The following is a 21,993-nucleotide window of genomic DNA, read 5'->3' as shown; positions in this document are numbered from 1 at the left end:
GAATAAACAAACACAGATCATTAGTCATAGATGAAAATTCTCCCATCTCGTGGGCAATCTCATGGCAGGATATGATTAACAGTTATTGGCTGATACTGAACAAACTATTTTTCCTTCAACCACAAAAAAATTGCTATGTATAACCTTGTAGAAGCTGTCTGGATGATTCATGGCCAAAAGGAAAAAACAATCACTTTTAATTAAAATGGAAATTTCGGGTGCCTTGGAGGCTCAGTCAGTTAAGTGTCTGCCTTTGGCTCAGGTCATGATCCCAGGGTCCTCGGATTGAGCCCCACACCGGGCTCCCTGCTCAGCAGGGAGTCTGCTTCTCCCTCTCCCTCTGCCTCTCCTCCCTGCTTGTGCTTTCTACTACATATATTAACTATTCCCAACAACCCTGGGAGTACAGACTGGCCCCACAACACCCACAGGGTGTTTAACGGCTCTTCTCTTGCCCTCTGACAGCAGTGTCTCCCACTGGTAGGCACACGTGTACCAAGCTCTCGGAGAAGTCCCATTGAAGGCTCATGGCATGCTCACAACTCTCTCCCAAGAACAATCTCACAAATCTTTCCCTCTGGCCACAATCAAGGCCTCTTTTTTTTTTTCACTTAAATCAAACAAACTTATGACTTTATTTGCGACGAAAAATCAAAGCATCTGTTTCAGCCACAAGGAGGCTCACTGACAACTTTGATTCTGAACACACAGGAGGGTTTTCCACTTCCTTGTTTTTTATGTAGTGCTGCTGTGATCACATCCAGCAGTGTGCTGGGCTAGACTTCATCTGGCTCAGGAAAGCTGCTTGCTAGGTTTTCAGGAAGTTTGTAAGCTGGTTGTTCAATAAAGCCATTATTATATTTTTTTAAAGAGTTTATTTTTAAACGATCTTTACACACAACCTGGGGCTTCCCGCGATCAAGAGTCACACACTTTACTGACTGAGCCTGCCAAGCGCCCCTAAATATAGCCATTATTAAAAATGAAATTATAGGGGTGCCTGGGTGGCTCAGGCATTGGGCGTCTGCCTTCGGCTCAGGGCGTGATCCCAGGGTCCTGGGATCAAGCCCCACATCGGGCTCCTCCGCTGGGAGCCTGCTTCTTCCTCCCCCACTCCCCCTGCTTGTGTTCCCTCTCTTGCTGGCTGTCAAATAAATAAATAAAATCTTTAAAAAAAATGAAATTATATAAACTTAAGTAACTTACATTTAAAACAGACTAATAAATACTCAAAAATCATCACTTCTTACTTATTTTACCATTATTGATACAGCTGAAGTTACATCTATAATGTTTACTTGGTGGAAAATACTATCCGACAGTGTGCTGCTATGCGTTCTTCCCAACTCTGCATTGAGTGACGACAGGTTGGTAGTTTGAAGTCAGCTGTGATGGCAGTATTTGCACTATAGAAATCAGCCAATGCTACAAATCAGAGCTTGATATATTGTTTTGTAGATTGTCTAGAATTAAGAAAGCAGATTAAACCTAAAAGTCTGTTATATCTTTTGCCATTACATATAAATAGTACAAAAAATTTAGGATACCATCTTCCAGTATTTAAAAGCTATTATCCAATTCAGCAAGGAAATTGCTATGTCTCTGATGAATGAATGAAGTTCCTACATCGTTCTGGGCTGTTTCATTTTGTCATAAACAAAATAGGGGCACCTGGCTGGCTTAGTTGGTACAGCACGTGATTCTTGATCTCGGGGTTGTGAGTTAGAGCCCCATGTTGTGTTTAAAGATTACTTAAAAAAATAATAAAACAAACAAAAATATCAACAATCTTTTTGATCAGATCTACACTCATTTATAAATCACATAATCACAAAAATGCTTACAAAACATTTTTTCATTGCATGATTTTGTAGAATTATTGGTGATAGAATTATAAAAAATAATAGGTTATATGTCAATTATATCTCAATAAAACTGGGAAAAATGGGATTTTGTAAGAAATAGGAAGTCATATTGAAGTTATAAGTGTATGGGGTTTATAACAAAAAGTATTACATATATGTTTCACTTATAAGTCATGTACTCTAGGTCGTCTGTATCAGCCACGTTTACGACAAGCTTACGCACCCGTATGTATGCGCACGTTCAGCCCAGACAACCAGTAGTGAGACACTTACCAGCACACCGGAAGTCACGTGCATTACGGTCTAGTTTTTTGTGTCCCTGGTGGTGCCGTTAGGTTGTGAGGTTTTGTTGGTGGTTTTTGAGCTTTAGGATGCTTGACAGCCTGCCTCAGATGTGAGGACTCCAGGGAGAACCAACCCAACACGGCTGGGGGAAGGGATTGCACCTCCTTGACCCTCTGGAGCTCTTCTATGGGGGGAGGCATTTCAAGTTGTGGAGAGGAAAACCCCATAACTCCACTCTGAGTCTGGTAACCAATTGCTCGGGTCCCAAGCCAGGGTGAGTACTGAGGGATCAGCATAAGTACTCCTTTGGAGGATGGGGGCAGAAATTCCCTTCAACATTCCCGTCTTTGATGCAAAAAATACACCGTGTCCAGGCATCCCGTACTTTGACACCGGAGTATGGATTCATCTTTGCCAAAACAAAGTCTTTAAAGCTGAAATGCACCAGGGCGCCTGGGCGGCTCAGCTGTTAAGCGTCTGCCTTCAGCTCAGGTCATGATCCTGGGGTCCTGGGGTGGAGCCCCACATCGCATCCAGCTTCCTGCTCAGCGCAGAGTCTGCTTCTCCCTCTCCCTGCCCCCCACTCCTGCTCTATCTCCACCCCCCGTCGAATAAATAAATAAAATCTTCAAAAAGCAAAACAAAACGGAAATGCACATGAGCCCAGCACAGGAGGAGTAAATCACAGCAAGCAGAGCCCCTTCTCGGTGAAGGCCCGCGGCTCACCTGCACAAGTCCTCCCCGGGAGGGCCAGGGGGACGCCGTGAGATTCTAAAGCTGGCCAGCAGTGAAAGCCAGGCTGGGGCGCCTGTGTTTAAGGGAAGCTTCTCCAGGTCAGTGAGTAATGAGCGCTTGAACATTTCTAAGACATCTGAGCTCATAAGAAAAACAGATTATATTCTTTATATTATAAAAGTGATGCTCAGAATACCATTTAGAGTCATAAAGCGTCCCGGGATTTCCAGAGTTTCTCGAGTGGGACTATGTGGTGAGAAAGGGCAGCACACATGCCTGTGGCTGGCCACGTAAGGTAAAGAATTTCTTTTAGGCCAAGTTCTAAAATATACCTGGAAGATGGGAACTGTAGACATCTAAGGAGGCAAGGCTTTCAGAAGAATACGTTATCTATTTCGCTGACTCCCAGTAGAGTCTAAATAAAACTTTTATTAAATTTTTTTTAAGATTTTATTTATTTATTTGACAGAGATAGAGACAGCCAGCGAGAGAGGGAACACAAGCAGGGGGAGTGGGAGAGGAAGAAGCAGGCTCACAGCGGAAGAGCCCGATGTGGGGCTCGATCCCAGATCGCCGGGATCACGCCCTGAGCCGAAGGCAGACGCTCAACCGCTGTGCCACCCAGGCGCCCCTAAAATTTTTAAATTAAAATATAACCTACAGGATAAGGCATAAATCATGAGCATCAGCTTGAGAAATTTCCACAAATGTGTTTTGGAGACTAAATAATTCCTTACAAGTATTACCCACAAATCGTGGGTAAAAGTGGTTTCCCTTGACGTTGAAAGGTGGAGCCTCCTGAGAGGTTCGAGGGTGGCTGGTCAAGGCCAAAAAGCAGCACTGAAGCTGTGGTTAGACGAACGATCGGCCTTTCCGCCCCTGGGAGTCAGAGCAGCTCCGGGAGAGCGGCGGCGCGGGGAGGCTGCGAGGCCCTTACCGGAGGCTGTAGAGCACCTTCCCGTCGGGCTGGACCCGCAGCATGACGTTGTCCGTGGTGGTGTCGTGGATGAAGGAGCGCTTGGAGTGCACGAAAAACATGTCGGGGACCCAGATCTTCTTCACCAGCCGGCCGTCGAACGTCATGCTGAGGTTGTTGGTGCTCGGGAAGGACAGCCTCTCGTCCTTCCAGTAGTGCCTCAGGTAGAGGGTCATCGTGAAGTCCTGGGGGAGGGGCGGAGAGGGGGGCGCACACACTGAACCTGCTGGTGCCCGCGGGACCCCGGGCGCCCCACGGAGCCCGCCGCCTGGCTGGAATGAAGCCGCAGGGTCCGGTGCCTGGGGTTTGTTGCAGCAGGAGGGCTGCAGGGGAGGGGCGCAGCCAGACGTCGCTAGCCGAACCGGTGTTCCCGCGGCCAGCCCATCCCGGCATCTGCCTCCACACTGACCAGGTGCCGCCGCCAGCACTGCTGACCCTCAGGCTGTTGGGGGGGGGGTGTGGGTAGGGCGGGATGAGCACCCCAGCTCCTTGGCCCCTCAGCTGGGATAACCCGGAGGTGTGGTCTTTGCTGACTCTCGGAGTTCCCCCCAAAGGGACTGAGGTTCATAGTAGTTACTGGTTTGAGGGCACGGGCCTTTTTGCTTCCTCCCCATCCCTGTCTCACCTCCGCCCACTCTCTTGGCGTGTTTCCCGGGACCGCCTCCCAAATAAACCACTTGTGCTAGAATGCTTCTCTCAAGTCTGCCTTTCGGAGAACCCAGACTAAGTGAGGCTGTAGACAGTCCTGTAAGTCGAGGAGTTGTAGAAATTCCATTTTCCCATCTAACTCGCTGGAAAGGTAAAAAGGGGACCCTTTTCAGCAGTTCTGCATTTCCACGGCCAGATGCAGGATCTCCAGCTGTAGAACATCTGGCTACATGACCGCTGCAACCCTGGACCGCACGATTTCTGCTGGAGGGCCTTTGCCCAGAGAACACACACCAGTGGCAAGAGCCCAGGCACTGGAGGGAGATCGACTTTGCCATCCAGCTCTGTCTCATACCAGTTGGGTGGCTTCTGGCAAGTGTCTTAACCTTCCTGAGCCACCTGTAAAACGAGTGTGGGCATTCCCATGGCACAAGGAGTTGTGAGACCCAGTGATTCGGGTGTGTGGACCTCCTGGCCCAGCACAGGCCCCGTGTGAACCCACCCGCCCTCAGCCCCAGAAACAGAAGCACTTACCATGTCGACCTCTGAGATGCTGTCCAAGCTCTCCACCTGCACGTCCACACCAACGGGAATGGCCGGACCTGCAAACGGGGCATGGCAAGAAAACTTATTCTTTTTCTTTGAATTTTTATTACAAGCATGAGGAGCATTCTCCCTGGAACCCGTTTCCTCAGCTTCCTGTCAGATTTGAAGGTTTGGCATCCCCACATGTCAAGCTGAGGCGAAACCAGAAATCAAAGAGTTGAATCATGGGGTGGCTCCCTGGGATATTCCAACAAAAGGTTTTTAAAAAAAAATTTTTTTTTTTTGTCTGAATCATTCAGGTGATTCCGAAACAATGAGAGTCCTATAAAGCTTTCTTCTTTGGTTACACAGGCTCATCGAAAGGTACAGCGAAGATCTAGCTCAAAGCTGGGTCTAATCTAAGGAGTTACTGCCTAGCACGAGGTCGTCCACTTTATCCTTTATCTTTGCCTCCTGATTTTGTCGTGGAAGCCCATGTCTCTGTGGCCATGAGAAAGGCACTGCTTGGTAAACAGGCACCCAGAACGAAAGCCACAGTCAGGTCATTTGCCAAGCCCACAGACCTGCCTCTTTGCCACATGATGGAGTCGCTCCGAGAGGGACATGATGCACCAGGGTGGCCTTGAAACATTAGAGTTTTGTTTGGCATTTCTAGGCCACGAAAACTTAATATTCATCAAGAGAAGGAAAGCATTATAAAGGGAATAGATTGCTGCCCCTTTCCCTCCCTGGATGTGGGGCAGGCGTGGGGCACACTCGGATTGTCATGGATGGAGGTAGGTTTGGATCCAACAGCGGTGGGTTAAGGATTGGATACAGACTCCCTTCCAGAACCTGTTTATTCTTTGGGTGAAGGTGGCTGGGAGAAATAAAAACGGGAGAACGATTTCTAAAATAAATATTTGATTCCAGGAAGAAACCCATATGGATGAAAACCCTATTTGACACTGAGGGGGCTGAAATCCGCCAGCTGCGGGCTCAGCTTCAAAGGGCTGTGACAGCCCTCTGCACTAGATCATTATTTTCTCAAGCTATTTTCATTTAATTAAACCCAGCAGACCACACGCTGCCCTCGGAGAGACACCCACAGTTCCGTCTGCCAGCTCCCAGATGAGCACGAATTTTGTCCAAGGTTGTTATTTCGGGGCATTTTCCGGAGGCAGCTTTGGGCTGCGGCTGCCCGGTCTCCCCTGGCCCTTCCCACAGCCGGCTGCTGGCCTCACAGATCCCCAGCCTTCCTTGTTGGGAGCCGCGGCCGGAGGACAGCTCAGCCAGCCTAGCCTGGGAGTGTGCTCAGCAGAGTGGGCTAGCCTGAGAGTGTGCTCAGCAGAGTGGGCTAGCCTGGGAGTGGGCTCAGCAGAGCCCACGGCGGGGCGGACAGGGGCGATGCTCAGAAGTCACCGTGGGCTCCGGCTCGGCCCCCTGAGCAGACTTGATAGGGGGAGAGCGAAGCGGGGTGGTCCCTTGGCTTGACTTCTACTGTGGACAGGGGCACAGACCCCACCAGGAGTGCAGGTCTCCTACCTCCAAAGCCGGGCCTCATGCTGAAATCATGGTCGTCTATCCTCAGAAGCTGCTCTGACTTGGTCAGTGGCGATTTGGTGATATCAGGGCTTCGCTTCAGAATTGGGCTGCCAACGGGGAGAAGCAAGTTCGTCACATATTCCAATCAAGACAGAGAAAAAAATGTTTGCAGTCAGATTTGATCGTGACTGTTTCAATGGGATGTGTTATTTCTTCTTTTACGCTATTGGATATTCTCTCTTCCTCTAGAATCATAACTGAGGAACTTTAAAAATACCAATGCCCAGGTCCCGCCTCAGAGATTTGGATTTGGGAACTTCAGGAATGAGGCCTGGCAATTGGTATTTTTAAAAGCTTCCCAGATGATTTTTTTTTAAAGATTTTTATTTATTTGAGAGAGAGAGATAGCGAGAGAGACAGAGCATGAGTGCGGGGTCGGGGGAGAGGGAGAAGCAGGCTCCCTGACAAGCAGGGATCCCAATGTTGGACTCGATCCCAGGATCCTGCGATCATGACCTGAGCAGAAGGCAGAAGACTAACCAACTGAGCCACCCACGCTCCCAAAAGCTTCCCAGATGAATTTAATGTGTAGCTACGGCTGAGAACTGCTGGTCCTGGCCTTCTTAAGAAGTCTAAACTCCCCCAAAGTGCTGTGGCCATTCTGGGAGAGTTTGAGCTGGAGGGGAAAGACAGTGGGTGTGGGCAGAGCTTGGTACCCTTGACCTCTGCTGGCTCATTCTGCTCCTTGGCCAGGCATGGGGGTGCTGCTGAAAGTCACCACAGCTGAGGTGTGGACAAGAGACATCTTTAGAATGGTGCACGTGTGTTTATGGCCATGCCTGTCTTACTGTTGGCATCTCTGTGTACTTCTGGTTGTTGTCTCTGTCTGCGATGAAAATTAAAAGCAAAGGTGTGCTAGAGACAGTCTAGGTACTCAAATCAACAAAGCACTCCTCACCCTTCAGATCTACTTCCGGTACAGTCAGAATAAAATGTGAAAGAAAAAACCAAAACTATGATGCTTCAATGCATTAATTTAGCCTTTTGATGAGCTTTTTCCCAGTACCCACAGGAGCAGGGATTTGGAGAATTAATTACTTAGAACGACTGGTCTGAGGATGTCTGCCTCAAAATATCTGCCCCCTTAGTTCCCTCAGACCTGAAACTGATGTGGTTCCTAACTTGGACCTACCATGAAACTGTTACTACAGACAGTAATGCATTGCCAGGTGGACTGTATCGCTCAGGCATCCTTGCTCTCTGGCTTGTGGATTCAGCCAAATGGGCGCTGGCAGGAGATGACAGACGAGGGCATTTATTCCTAATTCTCTTCCTGCTTCAATGCCAGGGACTAGCAATTGTGCTGCTCTGTGATTACAGATAATCACAGTGTCTTCAACAGGCTCTAATAATACTATTTCCCCTCCAGGACTGTGGGTAGTCATGGCTTCCTGCTCGTCCTCAACCTTGAGGACATTGGCATGGCTGGTTGGTTCCCAGAACCTTGCCCACAGCTCTACGAGTAGTCCCTTTATTCAATTATTGGTTAAGCCCTTTTGAGCGCAATACTGTTTTCTGCCAGGAATTGACTGATGCCCACACATCAGGACTGATGCATAGGGGTTATGTCATCCGTAGCAAAGTGGCGCAGAGGCAGGAGCTCGGCAGGAGTGAGTCTCAGGAATGGGTCCCAAGAGTGGGGAAGAGCTAAGATTGCAGGGAGAGCTGTATTTGGGCTCCAGGCCATCACTACTGATGGTCAGCAGGGGCAGGATGAGACCACAGGCCACCGAGGGCAGACTCTTCTTTATGTTTAGTATATTGTACCGTGCTCGGCCCCTCTGGGTTCTCAACACATGCTGGTGGAGTGAAGGAAGGAATCAGCCCCCTTGATGGGCATCTGAAAAGGGAAGCAGGAGGGATCAAAAGAAGGGCTTGGGATGGAAATTGAGCTTGACCCCGTTCTTTCTTTGGCTTTGGGCCAGCCTGAAACAGAGATGGGCTCTGAGATGCCACTGCCTCTCCCATCCTGAAGCTTAGATTCTAGCCTAGAAAAGACTGATAAATAGGATCCTTAAAGTATTTCTCACGATGTTTAATATTTTAAAATAAGTTTTTCTTTGCTTATATGCTCCTGTTAAATTTGCAAAATAGATTTAAACACAAAGGAGAAAATAAAAACCACTCGGAAATAATTTTTGCCATCTCATATACCCTTAACCTCTTAAGAGAGGGAGAAAGAGAGAAAGAGGAGATACTGTAACTTGCTTTTAAACTCAAGTTACAATATATCATGAAATATTTTACACGGCATTAGTATCTTTTTACCAGCCAGGAGGATGATTATTATTTTTTAAGTAGGCTCTACACTCAACGTGGGGCTCGAACTCGTGACCCTCAGATCAAGGGTTGCATGCTCTACACACTGAGCCAGGCAGGTGCCCCTGATCGTTGATCTTGAAATGAGGTATGACACGCAGCAAATGATAGGAATAACTAACACTGCTTGAGTCCTTACCATGTGCCAGGTATGCTAACTTACATCACATGTATTAACTTGGCTTTGTCCTCATAACAGCCCTGTGTGGTAGGCTTTATCCTGATCCCACTATGTACATGAGGAAACTAAGAAAAAGGGGGGTCTGAATAACTTGTAAACATGATGGATTCGGGAGTCAAATCGAGACGGTCTGGCTCTAAGGGTTGGAAGCAAGGTTGGCCACGGTGCCTTGTTGGAAGATTTGGCTCCCATTGCCTGGAATCTAGGTTAGATGTAGAAGGTCCAAGCTTACCTTTCCCCTCACATAGGAGCTAGCATGAACCCTACATGAAACTGATGCCAACTTATTTATTCAATGAGCCCCTGAGAAGTTATGAAGAAAATATAGACATGTCCCAAGTTATGATACTATAGGATGACATTTGAGACGGCTTTTTGGACTGAACAGAGGGTGTACATTTTTTGAACCACCCATGTCCCTCCTATCCTCTTGGACAGAATGGAAAGTTCTGACCCATGGTACGTCGTGATGTTTCCTGGCTGTAGTTCCTGGTCAGCTTGTATGTGCGTGATGTTTTCCCAAAGCTCATCTCAGAACTCTCTCAGAGGTTAGATAGAACAGGGATGGGAACCTGTGATGAGCAAGGGGTCTGCTGAAAGTCTCCCTCTTTTAGCTAATAGCAGAGCACCAGATAAGTTATATTTCACTTTGCTGATTATGTCATCTTTGAGAAGATAGAAAACTCAATTTTGATAAGGAAGGAATTTCTTCAACCAGCTAATGAAAACAATCTTGTTTTCATAGCATTTGTAATAATTATATATATGTAAAGGCCCAGCCTCAGATCCCACTCTGTCCCCCACTTCTTGCAGTTGCCCATTTTACCTCTATGCTTCTGTTCCTGCTGTCCCATCTGTCTGGAAAGTCTTTGCCACCATTCTTCATACTTCTTCTTACCCAGACAATGTCTTGCACACCCAGATCAAATACCACCTCCTCCTGGAAGAATTCCTCGATTTCTCTCCTTCCCACCAAAGTCAGCACTTCTTCTCTGCCTTTATTAGAATGTGCACCAGCCCGTGGGGCAGGGGGCTTTCTGACCACTTCACGTGCTCCACCGTGAACTCTATCAGGGAGGGACTCTATCTCGTACACCTCTGTAGCCCTAGCTCCTCGTAGTGTGCAGAACTCAGATTTCACAAAAATACGTACAAAATATGGAAAGAGAAGCACAAACCCAAAGGTACGTTCCAAAGGGTCGAATGGTCCTGTGAGAAGTGTGCCAAGGAGGTCAAGGCTTAAATGAGGTGATACTCAAGAAAGGTGCTAGAGACAGGCAGCTTTCCTTACAGTTGTATTCTGAGCCAGGAGAGCGTGCGGACGGAAATACGCTGCTTGGAGGAGAGGGAGGAATGTTAGCCCACGATGAAGGTAAGGCTGAGACTCTGCTAACAGAACCCGGTCATAGAGACTGGCCTGGGCATTGGGAGGGGAGTAGTGAAAAGAATGAGATGCTGCCCAGCATTGTGAAAATGCTGGCGTGAGATCACCTAACTCAGGGTTTCTCAGCCCGACTGCACTTTGGGGTCACCCGAGATGCTTAAAACCTCCCAGACCACACCCCACACCGGGGTGGGACCCAGGCATCAATAGCTTCCAAACCTCTTCAGCCAACGTTGAGAACCACTGTTGTAATTTTTGTTTAAATGCAACTCAAGCCTGCAGACCCAGATGAATTACAGTTCAGGAAACTTAAGGATTCTGCAGCAGAGAAGATCTGGAAAATAAGAGAGAGGCCAGAGAACTGGGGATAAGAAAATGCTTTTTTGAGATTGACAAAGAAGAAAAAAGGGTATCATGAAAGCTGCTGAATTAAGCTCCAGGATGATTCCTGGCCACACGCTAGAACTTTGATTACAAAGACAACTTAGGAACTTACTGTGTCCCATCATGTCGATGGCATGAAACCAGCAAGAGCTCAGAGAGCAGATATCCTGCACTGAGCTCCTTTTCCTGGGGGGGGGGGGGGGAGGGGGGACACACTAGTTGGCAGATCCAGGGAGCGTCCCCGGATGGTGTGCATGGTGTCACTGTCCTCCAAGCAGACATGAGCCCTAAGGGGTGCCTGGTGGGATGAGGGTCTGCGAGGGAGTTTCTGATCCGCGCTCATCACAAGACGGCATAGGTGAGACCCGGGGTCTTTAGGGGTTTCCTGAGTTTTACGGTAGTCAAAGCACTTGCCCGTACTTTGGCTCACACAGTCCTTACAACAGCCCGGAGGTGACAGACCTAACTGACTCCACCCTACAAAAGAAACAGACCTGAAGATGTCCAGTGACTTGTCCCAAGTCACGGAGTATGAGGCAGCCCCAGGTCCGAAAGCCAGGCCTCCTGACTGTCTGGAGCCAGTCTTCCCAGCACTGTCCCATCGAGCTCAGGAGCTTCGGTGACGGATTCTCGGGGCTGCCTGTAACTGCTCCCGCCCAAGCCAAAGCGTCAAAGGAAATCCTCACGGACACACACCCAGGGATCCTCTTACCTTAGGGGAACAGACATCACGGGCTCTGACGGCAAGCGAGTGCGGGTTCGGGAGTGGGTGCTTTGCTGGCTGCTTTACCCGCGTGGCCAGGGAACACTTCCCTGAAAGCGACAGTCAGGCAGAAGCCTGAAGATGAGGGAACAACCTGCTGAGGCTGGAAAAGAGCGCACCTGCCAGAGGCCCGGCAGGGGCAGAGGCCGGAGGTGGGGCCGCTCGTGTGAGCAGCCAGCAGGCCCGTGTGGGGACGGAAGGGAGGTCGGGGAGGACACGTGGGCCAGACCAGCCGAGCTGGCTCTGCTGCTCCCCTAAGGCTGAGCACGGGGCTACTGTGCAGTGTGCACCCCGAGTCAGGCCGCTATGGGAGTTTGTGCACAGGGAGGCAGCGACCTGGTTTAGCAGGAAGGACACCTGCCGGGGAGGAAGCCTGCGCACTGCCTCAGGCCCCAGCTTTCCCGGCTGACGAGAGAAATCGTCATGGTTCTGCTTTCTGTCTGTTTCTGTTTCCTTGGCTGTGAAATAAGGGGTTGGGCCCTTGGAGCCCTTTCAAGCCTATTCCAGAAGGCATCACCGCTAAGGTACTGGGGGTACCGTACAGCTCCAGCCCTATGAGCGGATGGCAGCGTGGGAAGGGTCAGTGCCTGGCAGAGCCCACAAATGTGGTTTTGGTTTCCTCCAGACCCAGCAGCACAGGGAGTGTGTGAGCGAGCGCGTGCACATGTGTGCATTTAATTTTTATTTATCTAATAAGGATGTTATCATAATGTTATTTATATTATATTTATAATATTATATAAACATATTTCTATTTCTGGAATTGTCATAGAGGTTGTGCATTTTTCCACATAGTGAGTAAGTATTCTGTTTTTTTCCCTAGGGTATAAATAGTTCATTTCTTTTGATTCTTACTAAGTTGGATTTTTGAGTAAATAACCAATAATCTGCTTTTCAAACCCTCTAAGAATATATAATGGGTAATTTTATGTGTCAGCTTCACTAGGCCATGGTACCCAGTTTTTGGTTAAACACCAGCCTAGATGTTGCAGTGAGGGTTTTTGTTTTGTTTTGTTGTTTTTGTTTTTATTGAGAGAGAGAGAGTGGGGTGGGGAGGGGCAGAGGAGAGGGAGAGAGATAATCTTAAGCAGGCTCCATGCCCAGCGCAGAGCCCAATGCTGGGTCAATCTTGTGACCCTGAGATCATGACCTAAGCCAAGATGAAGAGTCGGCTGCTTAACCAACTGGGCCACCCAGGTGCCCTGCTGTGAAGTAGTTTTAAAGATGTGATTAACATTTACATCAGTAGATTTTAAGCAAAGCAGATTGCTCTTCACGATGTGGGTGGGTCTCATCCAATCAGTTGAAGGCCCTAAGAGAAAAGGCTGAGATCCTCTGAGGAAGAGGGAGTTCTGCCAGCAGGCTGCGTTCAGACTTGAGCTGCAGCATCAACTCCTGCTGAACTTTCAGACTGCCCCCTGCCCTGTAAATTTCAGACTCTGTAGCCCCCACAACCGCATGAGCCAATTCTTTCAAATAAATCAGTCCTCCTTCCTGCTCTCTACATACATATATATTACGCTACATTCTGTGTCACACAGTGTATCCATGCAACGCCCTGTGTACAGATAGATGGGTACATATTACATGCAACCTCGTGGTCCTGTTTCTCTGGAGAACCCTGACTAACACAGGGTGCGAACACTCCTTGATACCAGAGGTCCTGCACCTATGGGAGACCAGCGCTGCCTGGAGCCAAAAGACAGCTGGGGTTGTATCTGGTGTGAGTGGGACCGGCCCAACTTCAATGTGGCTTCTGATCCTATCTCCAAGTCCTATCTCAGGGTCGTTCGATCAAGCTTTTTTCTTGCCACCATGACTGACCCCTGTTCCCACCAACTTGGCAGGTCCTTAGCACAAACTCCTGGGATGCTATCGCCCTTGGCGGGGGCAAAAGGGCATATTACTTCTCAGGTAAAATCTCAGCCTAGATCATCTCTTTTATCTCGTACATATGTCCCAACTTAAATTCCATATGCCTTTGCATTTGAAGACACTGGATTACTTTCTTTTAATTTAAAGCTCTGATTTTTTTCCCACCTATTCTCTTTATCAGAATTCTCAGGTTATATTTTTCCCATTTATTATATTTCTTTAACTACTTTCTATACACTCTTTTCTAACATGTAGAAATCTGTCTCTAATTCCAAAGCTACCCCCTTTATGAGCAATCGTAGTTTACTGATCATATTCTATTCACCATATAACTACGTGCCATTGAACACTTTAGACTCAGTAAACATCTTTTGAGTGGAATTCCCATAACTAATTAAATATACCAGCTGTTGAAAAAAACAAAACCAAAAAAGCAAGAAAACAAAGAGTATGTCTATCAAGGAGACAGCCCGCAACATAGTTTGGTAAATGAAGTTACCGAGTGAACTTCTCTACCTTCCCCGACCTCCTGCCCTCCCACCTGGAGATGGAACGGGCCCAGGCCCAGAAGAGCAGGTAGTAAAAGCCCACAGGGAGACCTGATGTCACAGCAATCGCAAGTCACAATCACTTGTTGCAGGTTAGGTTTTCTCAGGACGGCTGGGTGGCTCAGTCAGTTAAGAGGCTGCCTTCGGCTCAGGTCATGCTCCCAGAGTCGTGGGATCAAGTTCCACATCGGGCTTCTTGCTCAGCAGGGAGCCTGCTTCTCCCTCTGTCTGCTACTACCCCTGCTTGTTCTTGCTCTAGCTCTCTCTGACAAATAAATAAGTAAAATCTTAAAAAAAAAAAAAAAAAAAAAAAAAAGATCTTGCTGGAGCGCCTGGGTGGCTCAGTCATTAAGCGTCTGCCTTCAGCTCAGGGCATGATCCCGGAGTTCTGGGATCGAGCCCCACATCAGGCTCCTCCACTGAGAGCCTGCTTCTTCCTCTCCCACTCCCCCTGCTTGTGTTCCCTCTCTCGCTGGCTCTGTCTCTGTCAAATAAATAAATAAAATCTTTAAAAAAAAAAAAGATCTTGCTCTCTCTCTGACAAATAAATAAATAAAATCTTTTTTTTTTAAAGGAAGTTAGGTTTTCTCACTGAGGCAGCTTACAGGATGGGAAGGGGTTCAGATTTGGCACCAGTCAGACTTCAGTGTGAATCCCAGGGTGGCCCCCAATTAGCTGTAAACCTTGGGCAGGTTACTTGGTCTTTCTGTGCCTCAGTTTTCTATAAAAAGGGTAAATGATACTAACTTTATAAGATTGTTAGAAGGATTGAGCAAGAAAATGTTTGAACCACACAAAATGGCTGACATTCAACTGGTTTTGACCTAGAAAAACATTTTCATGTGGTTCAACCTGAACCTTACCTCTGTCAATATAATGTCCTGTTTTCACTTTATGATGGTGAAGGGAGGGCCCTGGATGTGAAGAAATGAGAGGTGTGGAATTCTGAGGGGAGGTTGCATGATCTTGGCATAAGTAGTATATATTTCTGGGCCCTTCTCTTCTCATCCTTATTTGTGTATTTTTTAAAAAGATTTTATTTATTTATTTGACAGAGAGAGAGAGACAGCCAGTGAGAGAACACAAGCAGGGGAAGTGGGAGAGGAAGAAGGCAGGCTCCCAGCAGAGTAGGGAGCCCAATGTGGGGCTCAATCCCAGGACCCTGGGATCATGACCTGAGCCAAAGGCAGATGCTTAACGACTGAGCCACCCAGGCGCCCCTCTCTTCTCATCTTTAAATGAAGGGATTTCTAAGGTCCTTGAAATTCTGACGTTCTGTAAAAATTATTTGATTAATGTCTGTCACCCCTACTAAGCTGTCAGCATCTCAAGGGACCACCGTTGCCTCCCAAGCCCTGGGCACGATGCCTGGAACATCACGTAGTGAGTCCGTATTTGCTGGATGAATGAAGCACTAGAATAGTAAAGTTAGGACTCACTCATTTATTTATGCTTCATATTTCTTGAGTATCTGCCATGTATCAGATATTGTATTTGAACTTGGGGTGACAGGATAAAGGTACAAGTTGAGCCCTTGTTACAGATTGGACTGTGCTTCCCGCAAGTTCATATGTTAGAGTCTTAACTTCCAGTGTGACTGTTTTTGGCGATCGGGCTTTAGGGAGGTTTTTTGGGGTTTTTTTTAATGCACTTTTTAAAAAAAGATTTTATTTATTTATTTGACAGAGAGAGAGACAGCCAGCGAGAGAGGGAACACAAGCAGGGGGAGTGGGAGAGGAAGAAGCAGGCTCATAGCGGAGGAGCCTGATGTGGGGCTCGATCCCAGAACCCTGGGATCACGCCCTGAGCTGAAGGCAGATGCTAAACGACTAAGCCACCCAGGCGCCCCTTTAGGGAGGTTTTTAGGTTAAATGAGATCATAAGAATGGGGCTCTGATCCAATGGGTCTGGTGTCCTTACAAGAAGAGGAAGAGACACCAGAGATGCCCCCTTCACCCCTGTTGGCAAGCACAGAGGAATGGCCATTTGAGGACACAGCAAGAAGGGAGCTGTCTACAAGCCAGGAAGAGAGCCTTCACCAGAAACCAAATTTGCCGGCACCTTGATCATGGACTTCTAGCCTCCAGACCTGTGAGAGAATCACTGCCTGTTATTTAAGCCACCCAGGCTGTGGTAATTTGTTATGACAGCCCAAGCAGACTGATACAGCCCTGAAGGAGCTCGTAGTCTAGAAACTGAGGCAGACGAGGAGTGCGTGTTAATGCTGGGAGATTAGTTCTCGAGATGGGATGGATTGGGCTGTGGAAGCTCAGAAGTAAATTGCCCAGTTGAGACTGAGAGGCGGGGGTGGAGGAGGGCCAGCGAAGGCTCCTCAGAGAAGGTAACGTCTCTGGTAAACATTGGAGCAGCAAAAGAAATGAGCGGGAGAAAGATGAAAGGGAGGGTGTCTTGAGCATGGGGAGTAGCCTGAGTACAGATCTGGGGAAACCGTCGGGCTGAGTGGCAGGTCATAACTGGACAAGACCCAGCAGCCCACAGAAGAGAGTCAACAGTTCAAGCAAACCATCTGGAGAATGAAGGGACAAGGTGAAGACAGAACACTACTTACTCACTTAGGAGAAAATCGAATTCCAAGATACTTGGGCAGCCAGAGACCCAGTCCATAATCCAATAGCTTGTGCTTTGTCAGGACAGGGATCTGACAGCAAGTATCTCATGCATCATCATCATCATCGCCTTTCTCCCACCTTCCCCCTTCAACACGTGAACCTGCTAGGTCTCTGCTGGCCTGAGAGCTCTTGCCCGGCTCTCTCTCTCACCCTCACCAGTCACAGCCTTTCCATTCATAGCTGAGTTTCTTGTATGAGTTACCTATACCCACCCCATCTTCTTCTGCTCTTCAACCCACTGCCACTCTTTTCTGAGGTCCTCAGTGGCTCTTAGTGGCTGTATGTTTGTGTGATCTGACCCTCTTGTTCACTCCCTCCTTCTGGAAACCCTTGACACTTCGCTGGAATGCCTCTCTAGTCTGTAAGCCTCTTGAGGGCAAAACCTGTATTTGATTTAGTCGTTGATGAAGCACCCATTGCCGGGTGTGGTGCCGGCCCTCTAACAAGCATTTGACAACTGTTGAATAAAGGACTCTCTGGGCATCTTGGACACCTCTCCATTCCAGTCGTACACCTATTTCTCTGTTCCCTCTTTTCCAACATCCTTCACCAAAGCCCCTTCCTCCATCCCCCCCTTTAATGTTGCTCTTCCCTGAGGTTCTGCCATTGACCCTATTCTTTCATGCAACATGCTGTCTTTGGGCCACCTCATCCACCACCCCTATGAGGACTCCCATTAAATCTACGTCTCCAAGCCCAATTTCCCTCCTGAACTGCAAACCTGCAGGCCTCCAACTGGACAGCTATCTCTTAGCATCTTGTGAAAGCACATCCAGGTCCACGTGTTTGTAATGAATGCCTCTTCCCCCCCGCCCCCCAGTCTGCTCCCCATCCTGCTCTCCTTTCCCTGGCACCACCCCTACCGGGTCACACAATCCAGATACCGGCTAGTCTTCCACCCAATTAAATTCTAACTATTCTAGCTCCTTAAAGCTCTTGGATCCATCTCCTCCAGCCCCATTACTTTTTTTTAAGATTTTATTTATTTATTTGACAGAGAGCTAGGGAGAGAGCACAAGCAGGCAGAGCAGCAGGCAGAGGCAGAAGGAAAAGCAGGCTCTCCGCTGAGCAGGGAGCCCAACATGGGGCTCGATCCCAGGACCCTGGGATCATGACCTGAGCGGAAGGCAGCCGCTTAACCAACTGAGCCACCCAGGTGCCCCTCCCCAAGCCCCATTCTTTCCACTAATATCCTACTTCAGGCTTTCACCGTCTCTCACCTGGGCTAAGGCATAGGCTCTGTCTCCCCTCCAGCACCCTTCCCATCCTTCTACCATACTGCCACCAGTGTGATCGCTCCAAACTGGACATCAGCTGAAGCTGTTCAGACCCACTTTACCTTCAGAATAAACTGGAATTCTTTAGCATGCCAAAGCAAGTATGAGAACAGTAATTGCGGCTTCTGGTAGATCAGTTTGCCCTCCCAGAGCAAGAGCTGGCATTTGTCCCAGGGCCTGTGGTATAGACAGGTTATGCCTCCATTCTTCCAGAGAGGAGAAAGAGACAATAACTATTGATCCATTCCAGAAGCATTGCCCAATGCCCTGGCATCCTGATATTTACCAAGCATGATTTGGGAGGAGAATCCCACCTGGATGTGCCTTCTGTGGAGATCTTGAGAAACAGCCCTTGAGTTATTTGCCAGGGTGGAGACTAGAGTGAGGCAAGTAAGGAAGAGCACCTAAGGAGGCAACCACTCTCAGGACCATGCAAGTACCTCCTTAAATTCTGCCCCATAGGCACCTCGCTTGCCTCACTCTGTTGTGTGCATGTGTTCACCTTGCTTCCCATTGCATTAGTAGAAACTATGAAAAGAAGCTTGAATACAAATTATAAGCAGTTTATGAGTTGAGAATCTGGATGAAATTAAGTGAGCCCTTTAAAAATGTAGGCTACAAAAAAATAAAACTTAACCTGGCTGGTGGATGTGTAAGTTGGGTCCACCATTCTGGAAAGCCGTTTGGCCAAATATATCTGGAGCTTTAAAGTTCTTGTGCTGTTTGACCCAGTACACTTCCGGGAGTCTATCCTAATTAACGAATCACATATGGAGGGGGGCCTGGCTGGTTCTGTCGGTAGAGCATGTGACTCTTGACCTCAGGGTTGTGAGTTCAAGCCCTGCATTGAGCGTAGAGCTTCTTTTAAAAAAGAAAATCCTGTATGTAGACAACTATTCTCATGTACAAGGATATTCATGTATAATATTTATAGTGACAAAGGAAGCAACTAAATGTCCGTAAAACAGAGGAAACTGCTTACATGGTGGTAAATTATGCATTATTATGCATTAATGCAGTCATTCAAATGATAATTATGTAGTCTGCAAATAAGCAAACATGCAGACAAAATCCTATTAAAAAAATTAAGGTTACAAGTGTAACTATATGTATAGAATATTCCCAAACTAGTTAATGCTCAGTATGTGCTTAGAAAAAAAAGAGTGAAAGAATACACAACAATGTTAACAATGTTAACACCCATCAGTTTCTGGGCTTGGGGATTATGGGAGATTTTTGTGTGTTTTTAAAACCTTTTTCCCATTTTTAAAAATGTTAAATAATAATCACATATGACTTTCATAATAAAAAATGAATGTTCTTTTAAGTAATTTTTTAATTCAATTTTTAAAAAGATTATTTATTTATTTATTTGAGAGAAAGAGAGAGAGAGAGAGCCAGGGGGAGGGGCAGAGGGAGAGAGAGAGAATCTTTAAGCAGACTCCTCTCTGAGTGCGGAGCCCGACATGGGGATTGATCCCCTCAGGCTGAGCCCGTGACCCTGAGATCATGGCCCTGAGATCATGACCTGAGCTAAAACAGAGAGTCAGATGCTTAACCGACTGCACCACTCAGGTCCCCCAAATAACTTTTTTTTAAAGAAAATCTATTTCATTCTCTGGGACTTCTCTTTATCATTGGCATTCACCAGCAGGTCACCACTCCAACTCTGGTTTAGGAGAGCGGCTGAGAACTTTTGATGACAACCAATAGGGTTTGTCGCTGTGGTGGCTTTTAATCCTCATGAGCACATTTGGTTCAGATAATCTCTATGGCTGTACCGCTCCACAGATTTCCGGTTGGCCCAAGCAACTTCTGACTCTGACAGAACCAGGGCACGGGCTTGTACACAGCAATCTCTCCCAGTGCCCAGGACTTCCCACGATCCCCAGATATTTCGGCTCCTGGTTTTGTGATGTTAAAACATCCTAGACCGAGTGCGGTGAGCCGGCACTGGCTGTCCGGGAGCCCATGTGTGGAGGGCGCTCACAGCCCAGGAGGGGGACACTGAAGAGTCAGACCCCCAGCCCTGTCACTAGCCCCGATCTGCAGAAAGCGGCATTCCCGTTCACGCTAATTGATATTTCTGACCTCTGTTCATATTTACACCCAGAGATAAAGAGACCTGAAGCTTAATTTGGACCTAAGGCTGTTAAAGAACTGAGAGTCAAGAATGCCCTTACTGCCTTTCTTTCCTCATCAGTAAAGAGAGAGAGCTGGATCAGGTTTCCTCCAACGGTGCTATTTCATTGCTGAATGTGGGGTAAGCAGGTGTGTCGGTGTGCAGGTGTGCACTGCCATGAGTTAATGACCGGTGCTGCCATCAGAGCCGCCCGAGTGAGTCCAGGTGCCAGAGGGGCCATCCGCCTCTGCTTAAGCTGCCGCCTCGGACGCTGGTACGGCCAGGGCAGCACGTACCGTTGGCAACGAGCAAGCAGCTGGTCTGTAGGCAGGTCCGTCCCTGCACCCTCCCCATTTACTAGTAAGGGACATCTAATGATCCGTCTAGGCATACAGCTTGAAGAAAGCTGCCTTGTTTTTTTTTTTTTTAATATGTTAAAAGGAACCCACAAATCTAGCAGAAATAATTAGAACAAGATCATTCTCACTAATCAGAGATCCCATTGGTTATTTGAGAATTCGCAGATTTGTCCCAACCTAGGATGCAGACATCAAATAATTGCCCTGAATTTTTAAAAACAAGGTGCTATATTCTTTTTTCCAGTCTATCTTTCGCCTAGGACAATTCCTAAGAGACTTAGGAATATGCAATGACAGCACTGTATCCGACCTAGCATCATTAAAAAACAACAACGTAATTCTAACTTCCTAAAAGAGAGGAAGCAGAAGCACAAAGGGAAAAGGTGGGGAAGGTATCCACATAAAACACGATATGCTGGAAATGCCTCCGGAACGGTACTGTAAGCTCCATCCCCAGAAGTCCACTCACCTGCCTTTCTTAGACATCTCGTGTACTTCTCTTCCTTGCCAGTGCACTCTGTTTTCAGTGGCCCAAACCCATCCCCACCACAAAAGGAAGATGCCAACTTTCATATTCGGAACAGCCAACATGGGTTTCCAAATGCAAATGGTTCTCTCAAGAAACAGCGAAAAGGAAAAGGATGTTCTTTTTCTCTCTTAAGACATTATTGGTCTGTTCATTATTCCAAGGATGTTTACTCATGCAAAAAAAAAAAAAAAATCACCCCACAGTATGTAATCTGGAGAGCAGGAGAAAGCAATTTCCACTAAACCTATAAATCCTCCTACGTCAGATGTCAGGGATTTTCTGAACTGAGGTTGAAGTCCTGTGTTCCTGTCGAACAATTATTTCGGCTGGACTAAATTAGTTCATCATCCAATGTGGTGAATATGTTAGTAAAGGTCTGCATTTTCTGGTCCAATGACTAGAAGGAAAATGGACCAAAGCAATTTCCAAAATGAGAAATGCCAGAGGTACTGAACTGCTTCCTATGCCAAGTTAATGAGCTCCTCCCTGGATCTATTTTAAGCTCCCAGCCATTATTATTTGCTTTAGCTGAGGGCTGGATTTGCACAGCTCCCTGCCCCCACTCCCTCCTATGTTGAATCCACAGAAGCTCAGGGCTTCCTACCTGGGCAGGTTGCCTATATGGCTGAGGTTGGGAGGGCTAGGGGGGAAGAGGATGTTTTGTTTTGTTTTGCACAGGAAGAACCAAATTTCCTTGTCAGCTGTGTTACTTGTATTATGAACTTTATCAGACTTTTCACATTTAAAAAATACCACTAATAAATTAGCAATATCCATTAAGTCTGTGCTTTCTGTTGTTAAAAGAATGGGCCCAAAATGGAGTCACTTATGCTAAGCTACATGTTACCAAATCAAGACTCAGTTTCAGCCCCCCCATCCCCAAAATGGAATCTTAAACCAGTCAATCAGAAGTCACCTAATTAGGGGCGCCTGGGTGGCTCAGTCGTTAAGCGTCTGCCTTCGGCTCAGGGCGTGATCCCAGC

General features: G+C 47.4%; 1 protein-coding gene across 3 annotated transcripts in view; it reads right to left on the bottom strand.

Moving 5' to 3' along the window:
• The window catches only part of GABRR1 (gamma-aminobutyric acid type A receptor subunit rho1), a 29,757-nt gene extending 8,685 nt beyond the window's left edge, over positions 1-21,072 (bottom strand). Inside the window, exons 1-6 of one of the 3 annotated variants that reach the window (XM_044388898.3) lie at positions 20,951-21,072; positions 11,762-11,767; positions 7,421-7,465; positions 6,580-6,689; positions 5,044-5,111; positions 3,823-4,046 (exon numbers count right to left, since the gene is read on the bottom strand). In XM_044388898.3, coding sequence (XP_044244833.2) covers positions 3,823-4,046; positions 5,044-5,111; positions 6,580-6,689; positions 7,421-7,465; positions 11,762-11,767; positions 20,951-21,072 — 575 coding nt within the window. Of the gene's footprint in view, positions 1-3,822; positions 4,047-5,043; positions 5,112-6,579; positions 6,690-7,420; positions 7,466-9,266; positions 9,270-11,761; positions 11,768-20,950 lie in introns of all 3 variants that reach the window. The other 2 variants (XM_026511824.4, XM_044388899.3) reach the window with 2 other exon arrangements.
• Between the last annotated feature and the right edge of the window lie 921 nt (positions 21,073-21,993).

The sequence above is a fragment of the Ursus arctos genome, unplaced genomic scaffold, assembly GCF_023065955.2.
Source record: "Ursus arctos isolate Adak ecotype North America unplaced genomic scaffold, UrsArc2.0 scaffold_13, whole genome shotgun sequence".
Taxonomy (NCBI): Eukaryota; Metazoa; Chordata; class Mammalia; order Carnivora; family Ursidae; genus Ursus; species Ursus arctos.
This window is presented reverse-complemented; position numbering and strand designations above follow the sequence as displayed.